The sequence below is a fragment of the Hyposmocoma kahamanoa genome, unplaced genomic scaffold (genome assembly GCF_003589595.1).
Source record: "Hyposmocoma kahamanoa isolate Upper Pololo Valley unplaced genomic scaffold, ASM358959v1 62, whole genome shotgun sequence".
Taxonomy (NCBI): domain Eukaryota; kingdom Metazoa; phylum Arthropoda; class Insecta; order Lepidoptera; family Cosmopterigidae; genus Hyposmocoma; species Hyposmocoma kahamanoa.
In genome coordinates this window covers 8,040,842-8,049,936 of record NW_020653850.1, presented here as the reverse complement: position 1 = coordinate 8,049,936, position 9,095 = coordinate 8,040,842, and the positions used below count along the sequence as shown (strand labels likewise).

Genomic DNA, 9,095 nt, shown 5'->3' with positions numbered 1-9,095 from the left:
TTTATGCGCTAAGGGTCTTACAATGGTCGTAAATGTGTGTTAGTACGAGATGCAACGCTAAGTAATACAAATATGCTATGCGAGCGGTTAATGTGCGCCTAAGTAATATAAGGTGATAAGCGAGCGGTAATGTGCGCCTAAGTATCTAAAATAAGTACTTGTAGCGCGAGTGTACCGCTGGCATCCTATTTAGACGCGTCTGTATTTCTGAATTAGAGTTCACGGTGCTGTTCTAGGTATACAACAGCGATATTTTGGGGAAATAAACGAAACACATTTCATTGTTCATATAGACCGTGATCTTGCTAACTGTAAAGTAATGGGAATACGATTGCAAATAAAAATGACAACAGTGTGATAAAATTAGTTTTCCTTTTAATACATGCAAAATAAAAGTGCAAGCACCAGTTTATTGTAAATATATACATATATTTTAGCTAAAATTTTACGCACCCTCTATATATGCAGTTTCTCGTATAAAAGTACATTTACTTAAGAGTGTGTGGAGTTTGAATTTAGTTTAAATAATGAATGACACGTATAATGTATAATCAAACTCTAGTGTGTACATGAACGGTAAGAGATTCGCATGAGTATAAAAACACAACACTGATGATCTTAAAGCCAGTGCCGTTGTGAGGACTACTGTGTGACAAGCTTATATAATATATATACGCTTAGGTACATAGTAATCATAAAGTAAACTTATAAAATACATCAATATTTTTGTTTGCTTTTAATAAAATAATAAAAAATGCAGAAGGTGTATATCTTTTTGGCATTAGGTAAGTTTTGGTTTTTAAAATATTTATTGGGTTTGACAGAGTTTGGTAAAAAAATATGGGATAATCGACATTGGAAAGGAAAAATCAAGAAAAAAGGAAAAAATAAAACACTTGAGATGATATATTGGGCTTTTAGTTGCTTTTGTGGTCGTCTTTCTCTTCTTCTTCGTGTGTCATGGCTTGTTAGTATTTTTACCTGATCCTGAAAAAAGCTTTAGTGCACGTTAGACCTTTTTCTTGATTTTAATTTATAGAAAACTGCGCGTTAGCTACTAAGACGAGGTGGCAAATTATAAACACAAGTGGTATCACTTATATAAATAGTCGGGAAAATAGTGCAAACAATTTAACATGAATTCGTTTTACCTTACGTATTATTTGAATAGTAAGTTTTGATAGTGAATTGTCCGAATTCAAAATTCGCAAAAATACAGTGAATACGTCAACACTTATCTAACGAGCCGTGCAAGTCGAGAGCCACGTTTACAGCTACTCGAGCGAAAACGTATAGACTTTCGCATCGAAACTTGGCGAACGTGTGCCTCCATTGGGTAAGTTAATTAAACCATTATAATATCAATGCATACTAAATTTATTCAGTATGCATTATTATTATTATGAAGGTTTCGACGTGGTGGCCTATGACTTTAAAACCAACAAACCTCGGCTGCTTTTCCTCACCGAGATGCAGATCAGATGACCGACTGATACAGTCTACCTGAACTACTCCTATATTATATATTCTCTTCAATACCATACTCTGGAACACAGGTTTTTACCTCGTGCCGGAGTCTATGTGTATGTTTGCGATAACACCTGTGTCAAGCGTCTCAAGAACCTTGAGGCACCGACTTTTTCTGTTTTGCGGCTTCTGGTTAACACGGGAGTTACACAAACAGTCTACTGCAATGTCTAGCGCGTAGCGCTCGCACAGTGGAGATCAGGTGAGGACCAAAACGTTCTAACAACTGAGTAAGACTTCTGATGAGGCTCAGCATCGATACCGAGCGGCACAACTAGTCATTTTAGAGTAATAATAATAATAATAACGCACACACTCAACATAGTCCCGCACTAGGGAAACCCTGTGTCGCGGGTGCCATGGACAGACACATAGACAACCACTATTACACTCAAACTCACGGGAGAAATAAATGTAGGCCATACAAATATTTCTCCCGACCCGGGAATCGAACCTGGGACCTCTGCGTGGTCTGCGGTCCGGCACAGTAACCGTTCGGCCACGGAGGCAGTTTTAGAAGTTAGACGAAGTAGTGGCAAAACTGAAGAACTGCATTGAGTATCGCCGTAATGCCTGCTTGTCGGTATTCTGCAGGATATATCACGGAGAGTGTGCGATGAAATTGCACAATTTAATTCCGCCCTTTTCATCACCTATAGTGTAAAGTATGTGGATATACTTAGGATTCGATTGAAGAGTTCAAGTGATTTGTTATTGATATGTTTGTTAGTATCGAGTTCTTAGGTTTTCGCGATTGTTACACAAAGGAAATGAAACTATTTTTCCGGATTTAAATCGCGTATATTTGTTTTTTCAAACAAACCGACCGGTCGGTTTGTTAAATATACGCGATTTAATATGGAAAAATAGTTTCATTTCCTATCTTTGTTAGTGATAAGTTCTAATATACTTTGCGATGGTATTTGTCTTTGTGTTGACTCTTTGTTATTTCGTATTTTCTTTATTTTAAATCAATCAATCAGCCTATTGCAGTCCACTGCTGGACATAATCTCTCATTCATCCATCATCATCCATCTCAATTTTAAATGTAGTTAGCAAACTCTTTGAGAAAATCATTTATAGCTTTATTTACCCTGTGATAGAGCATGGAATACGTCATTCATAGCATGGTTTTTTAAAAGGTCGATCAACGACATCAAATTTGTCAATATTTTCTGACTTTGTTATTAGACATATGGAGGGAGGGGGGCAAGTAGACGTAGTCTATACGGATTTAGAAAAAGCTTTCGATCGTGTAGACCACGATATCTTGCTGGATAAACCACAAGCCTTAGGAATCCACGGTGATCTACTGCGGTGGATTAGCTCATATTTAGGAAATCGTCCTCAAGCAGTTGTATTGGGAGGTTATAGGTTAGATTTTACAGATATTCCGTTTGGTGTGCCCCAGGGATTGCATCTCGGTCCCCTATTTTACAACGCATATATATTTGATATTACTAATTGTATTACACATTTTCACCATCTACTGCATGCTGACGATAAGAAAATTTTTCTTCCGGTGCGTTCTGCTGCGGACTGTGAACTTCTACAGCGAGACTTGAATGATCTTTTTGCGTACTATATAAATAACAATATCACAGTCATCATCGGAAAGTGCCAGTGCATTAGTTTTACTTGCAAGAAAAAGCCAATTTTATTCCAGTATACTTTTAATAACGCCATTATAGAGCGATCAAGGTGGTGCGTGAACTGAGAGTTCTTCTAGACGATAAAATGCAGTTTACCTCTCACATTAATTACATAGCTGATAGATCCTACTGTAACCTTTTTTTTTTTTTTTTTTTTGTTAGGCTTCATAATGCGAACGTGTCAGCCATTTAAATGTCCACTGGGTCTGAGTCGTTAATTTTGCATATGTGCAAAATGTATTGGAATACGCAAGTCCCGTGTGGTCACCCATGTATACATCTACACATAAATCTCGTATCGAACGTATTCAGAAAAAAATATCAAACACCTTAACTATAAATGTAAACATTTTACGAATAATTATACCAAAGACTGCCGCGCTTATGGTCTCCTTACTCTTGAAGAACGTCGTGACATGCTGGACATGGGCCTTCTATATGACATTGTGCGTGGACGTTTGAATTGCCCAGAATTGCTGGAAAGCGTGTCACTACGGGTATCTTTACGTCGCACTAGACATACGACACTTTTTACATAATAGTGTTGTGTATATATGTTTTATGTATTACTGTATTATTAATATGTACTGATATTCATGGAATATTTATCTTATTTTAATGTTCTTTTTCTCTCACTTTCTCGTTTGTTTTTCTTTTATCAGAGACAGGATTATTTAATTTCATTTAAATTTATTCATTCCTATTTTTGTTTTTACTTTCTTAAGTAATATTTACGTCTATATCTGTAATTATTTTAGTGGATTTAATTGGCCTATCCAAAATGTAACGTATGTTAAAGTTAGTATTGTATTAAGTATGGTTATTGTTATCCCAAATAAATAAGAATAAATAAATAAGCCTCCCCAAGTGTACGCGATAGTGCCCGATCATCCGGTTTCCGCATCCAACAACTACCCGCGACCTTCTTCAGATCGTCGGTCCTTCTTGTAGGCGGACATCCTACATTACGTTTGTCGAGACGTGAACTCCACTCGAGAACCCGTCTATTCCATCGCTCATCGGTTCTGCGACAGATGTGGCCAGCCCACTGCCACTTCAGCTTGCTACATTTCTGGACGATGTCTACAACTTTGGTCTTATGCCAGATAGCTCCGTTCCGGACTTTGTCCCTTAAAGACATAGGACATAGTAGGACGCGTTGGTTGTAAATCCTGGTCTGCGGGAGTGGTGACGAGAAGACATGACGCGGTTTCCCAAATGCTGCCCAACCCAGCTGCACTCTCCTAGCTATTTCACGCTCGAAGTTGTCTCTGCCTAGTTGCAGGGTTTGCCCGAGGTAGACACATTCTCGGACAACTTCGAGCGTTTCGCCATTAATCGAAATCGGCTTCGCGATGACGAGCTCATTGAACAAGATCTTAGTTTTGGCCAAATTCATCCGAAGACCGACCGATAATGAGGCAGCGTTAAGGCTGTTCAGCATTTTCTGCAGATCCTGGAGCGATTCTGCCATTATAACGATGTCGTCGACAAAGCGAAGGTGTGTGAGTTTTTTTGCCATTAACATTGATCCGGTCCAATCAAGTGTCTTGAAGACGTTTGAGAACAGTTTCGGAGAGATGACATCTCTCTCTGTCTCACGCCTCTGTGCAACTGGATGGGTATTTTCTTGTTGCATTGTACTTGGACCGACATCGTGGCCTTGCTGTACAGATTTCTCAGCACCTGTACGTACCGCCAATCGATTTGGCATCGGTGCAAGGATTCCAGAACAGCCCAGGTTTCGATGGAGTCGAAGGCTTTTTCGTAGTCCACAAATGCTAGACACATATGTATATTATTTTCAATAAGTATAGTTTATTTATATAAAAACTACTTCCAAAAAACTAGTCAAACTTTCAAGGTCAGGCGTGTGTTTAAATCTGTATAAAGCACAAGTTCGATCGTGTATGGAGTACTGCTGCCACCTTTGGGATGACTCTGCCCATTACCAGTTAGCTGCCTCGGACTCGGTTAAGCGAAAAACAAAGAGATTTATTAACAACAATTCTATTCTGGAGTAGAAGCTATAAAGTCTCGACCATCGCAGAAAAGTAGCCTGCTTGTGTAGCTGCTTGTGTGCGCAGGAACTTTTCAATTTATTTCCACCCTCATCGTTCCTCCTTCGGTCGACCAGAAAGTCCGGTTCTAGTCCGGTTCTAGTGTTCCGGAGTTTCTAGTCCCGTCCCGTATATTTTTGAAAATTTATAAGTACAATAAAACATTTTAATTTAGACAATAAAATTGTATTTATAATATATTTAACTACAAGTGTAACATTGTATCCCGAAAGCAAAATATTACCTTCGATAGTCAAACACTCGTTATTGAAGGTTAATATGTAAATCAACATGCACCTTCATTCATGAGGCCGTGCACTATACGACAAAAGTTATTTAGAGATTGTTCAGTTGTTCCTTACTTATTTATTTTGACTTTAATTGCAATTGTTTTTAAAAATAATATATAAACCGACCGAGCACGGGCTGTATTTTTGTAATATCACTTATTCATAGCATTGCGCTAATTTTCAGCTATAATTGTAAATGAAGCCGTGGCAATGAACTTAAGGCGTAAGAGGCAGATATATGACGCAGATGAGAATAATTTAGATGAAAGATATGGCCAGAATGGTGGAAAGCCGCAACCTACACCAAGACCTAACGGGTAAGTTTAACTTATCATATAGATAAAAACATATAAAAGTGATAGGTTGCAAAATATACTTTTTTTTTTGCCCAGAATGAGCAAGAGCACAACAGACGTAAAATTTGAAGATGTATAAAAATGATTTTTTTATACATTCTCAAACTATTGCTCATTTCAATTAGACTGTACCTATTTATGTATGTAATTATTGTATATGACAAACTTGTCTTCTTCTCAATGTTTACCATCTTAGTATACCGCACAAAAAAATAAGTAACCATTTTTTTCAGGAGTTCCACCCAATCTTCCACATTGAGGGGGTGCCTCTCGTCCTGCCCAGCGACATCTGAGTACAACCCTGTGTGTGGTTCTGATGGTAACACATACCCCAATCCTGGCCGTCTGATGTGTGCTCAATATTGTGGATTGAGTAAGTATTTTACCTACTTTACTATGTTATTAACTTAGGCTGAAATAGTTATATATATATACATATAACTATTTATAATATATGTATGTGTATATATATATATATATATATATATATATATATATATATACATATATTATAAATAGTTATAAAAATAATTGTAATTTTTTAATGAAAAAAATCGACCTCAAAATTTCGTGGAATTCAAAATCGGTTACCGGTAAGTGGGCGAAACCGGATTTATCCGGATTTATTAACCCTTACAGGTGGAATATTTTCTTCAAATTTAAATGGGACCAATACTGGGAATTTTCAACAAAAAAAGATTATCAAAATCGGTTCACAATTGCCGGAGTTATCACGAAACATACACACAAAAAAAGTACAGTTGAATTGCCTCCTCCGGTTTTGAAGTTGGTTAAAAAAGTTATAAATAGGAAACACGAAAAAAAGAGTCGTCCCAAATACAATAAATATTTATTTGGAATATAGATACTTCATTCGATACGTACGTACAATAGGCTGCTCAAAAAAATTACATAAATCAATTATCCACATAGTCACAACATAAACAGGGCGTCTCACGATTATTCTACATGGAACGAAATAGAAAATTTTACTGAAAGACTTCATTTTCATATTAAAAACAATTCGAGTTGCATTCAAAGATTTTGAAATAATCAACAGGCTGAAGCGGGAATCGAACCCACCAAATGTGAAAAAAAAAGAAAATCTGTAATTTTACTATACTGATCGAAAGCCTCAATCACAAGATTTGTTTTCATTTAATTAACATAATTAGGTACATTTAACTGCAACTTACAATCAATTTAAGTTATCAAAATGCTCCAAATTTGTCCCATTTTGTAGCAAACAAATTCTCACTCTTTTGATAATTTCCCTTCTTGTCGCTTTATATATATTTTCATAATACGTCTAAGTTCAGTTTGTAACTCCAGCACACTCTCATACTACAGGTTCATTTTCTTGAACAAAATTTCAATTTAATGTTAAATTTCATGGTCTGCTTTTTATTTAAGATGCTATGTTATTTAAAAGAAAACAATCCTTATGATTGAGTGTTTCGATCAGTATAATAAAATGACTGGTTTTTTTTCACATTTGGCGGGTTCGATTCCCGGTTCGGATAGGCGATTATTTAAAAATCTTTGAAGGCAGTTCGAATTGTTTTTAAAATCAATATTAAGTCTTCTTTCAGTAAAATGTTCTATCTACGGTATTCAAGGCTTTCCCTCCGTGTGGCATAGCCTGTGTAGGAAGAACTGTAGATAATAAATAATTGTGGCAACAAAAACAAAACAACCATAATACCTGCAAAAAATACATAAAGTGTCTATTTATTGTAGTACTGTAGTGGCATCTGTTTTACGTACTAAATGGCAATCTGTCCAATATTGCAGTGTATGTAAGATGAATTGCTGTTAGCTATATTGGGGAGGAAGGTATTCCCCATTCCTCCCTATTCCTATTGAAGACCTAGTGTAAACACGCCATTCTAATGAAAATAATTAATGTATCGTAATAAAGACACATAAAGAAACATTCGACAAAGATACAAAATGGTTCATGTCGACGAATGTTTCATGGGTAAATTAATATGATAATTCCAAAGTCAGTTACGATAATTATTTCATTTGTATGCAACTTGCACCTTCCCGGTTTGATAGAATTTGATTCAAAGGATTTTCAAAAATTGGAACGTAAAAGTTAATTTGCTTATTTACTACTTACTATCAAGATTATACAAAGTTTGGTTTTCATTGTTAATACTCGTAATATATTGTTTATAATTAATAAAAATTTTTTTCAGACGTAACCCAGGTCCGTAACACACCGTGCCCCCGCCCTGTCACACCAGCGCCACAGTAGATACTGTGATACTGTCAAATTATATACAATTCAAATACAAGTCGATAATGCAATTTATGACTGAATAAAAACAACTTTCTTACCATAACGAAGTAATATTTTTATTGACACCGTTTATTTTCTTTTTTTATAATAAAATGTACGAATACTTCATCACAATAATTCATTACATTTTCCATCTGGAAAATGTAACGTAACCATTGTGATGAAGTATTTGTACCTATCTAGGTATCGGAGTGGTAGGCACGCTCACTTTCCGTTGCGCATTGCACTACTAGCGGTTGCCACCGCTAAACCGTCGACTCTGAGTCCACTGCCAAATTTCCTCATTGGTGGCGGAGCTGTATGGTACGCTCACGTCCCGACGCCGAAAAATGACGTCTCTCCAGTTCCCAATAACCTAAGCGGCTGGAAAGACCGGAGGATATCTAGTTTATCCTCTACTAGCTCTCCAGGCTAGTGCCGGAGATGCCAGTCGCAGTGTCCTGCGACAATTTCCGGACATAGCTTCCGACTTAAAGGGCAACTCATGTGCCCCGCGCGTCTCCTCGCTTCAGGCCCTCAATTAGACCGCTACTAAGACGCGCTAGCTGCTCACGAGTCAGACGCCCCGGAAACATGCAAATCCCGGGCAGACAAACATGTCCGTCTCTGCAGCTAACCACAAACCCCAGTGAGTCCATACCCAAGTCCGGGTCCGTCAGAGACGCAAAGGCGTATCACTAGCGGAGGGCTTGGTCCGGACGCTCGCTGTACCCTGGTCTTGCCGTCGGGCTCGTAGTGTCTCCGGAAAACTCTATCTCCGATAGATAGGGACAGTGACAGTGAAAACCTGTGATAGTTCTCCTTTTTTTTACAATACTACGTGACGGGACGAACAAGTCGTGTGTCTGGTGGTAAGCGACACGCCTATCTCTAACAGTTGCAGTGCAGAGTTTTATAAAGA

At 37.5% G+C, this 9,095-nt stretch overlaps 1 protein-coding gene across 1 annotated transcript; it reads left to right on the top strand.

The window, feature by feature from the left end:
* Positions 1-628: 628 nt before the first annotated feature.
* Positions 629-8,241, top strand: LOC113229652. Its single transcript, XM_026463323.1, has 4 exons — positions 629-785; positions 5,715-5,847; positions 6,120-6,259; positions 8,091-8,241. Exons 1-4 carry the CDS (start codon positions 755-757, stop codon positions 8,147-8,149), a joined length of 363 nt encoding a protein of 120 aa, XP_026319108.1. The 5' UTR covers positions 629-754; the 3' UTR covers positions 8,150-8,241.
* Positions 8,242-9,095: the final 854 nt, after the last annotated feature.

What these genes read in the sequence shown, in the direction of transcription:
- LOC113229652 (XM_026463323.1), top strand. Translation starts at nt 755, where the DNA reads ATGCAGAAGGTGTATATCTTTTTGGCATTAG. An exon ending in GTATATCTTTTTGGCATTAG is followed by an intron (nt 786 to 5,714) that starts GTAAGTTTTGGT and finishes GCTAATTTTCAG; the next exon opens with CTATAATTGTAAATGAAGCC. An exon ending in CCTACACCAAGACCTAACGG is followed by an intron (nt 5,848 to 6,119) that starts GTAAGTTTAACT and finishes CATTTTTTTCAG; the next exon opens with GAGTTCCACCCAATCTTCCA.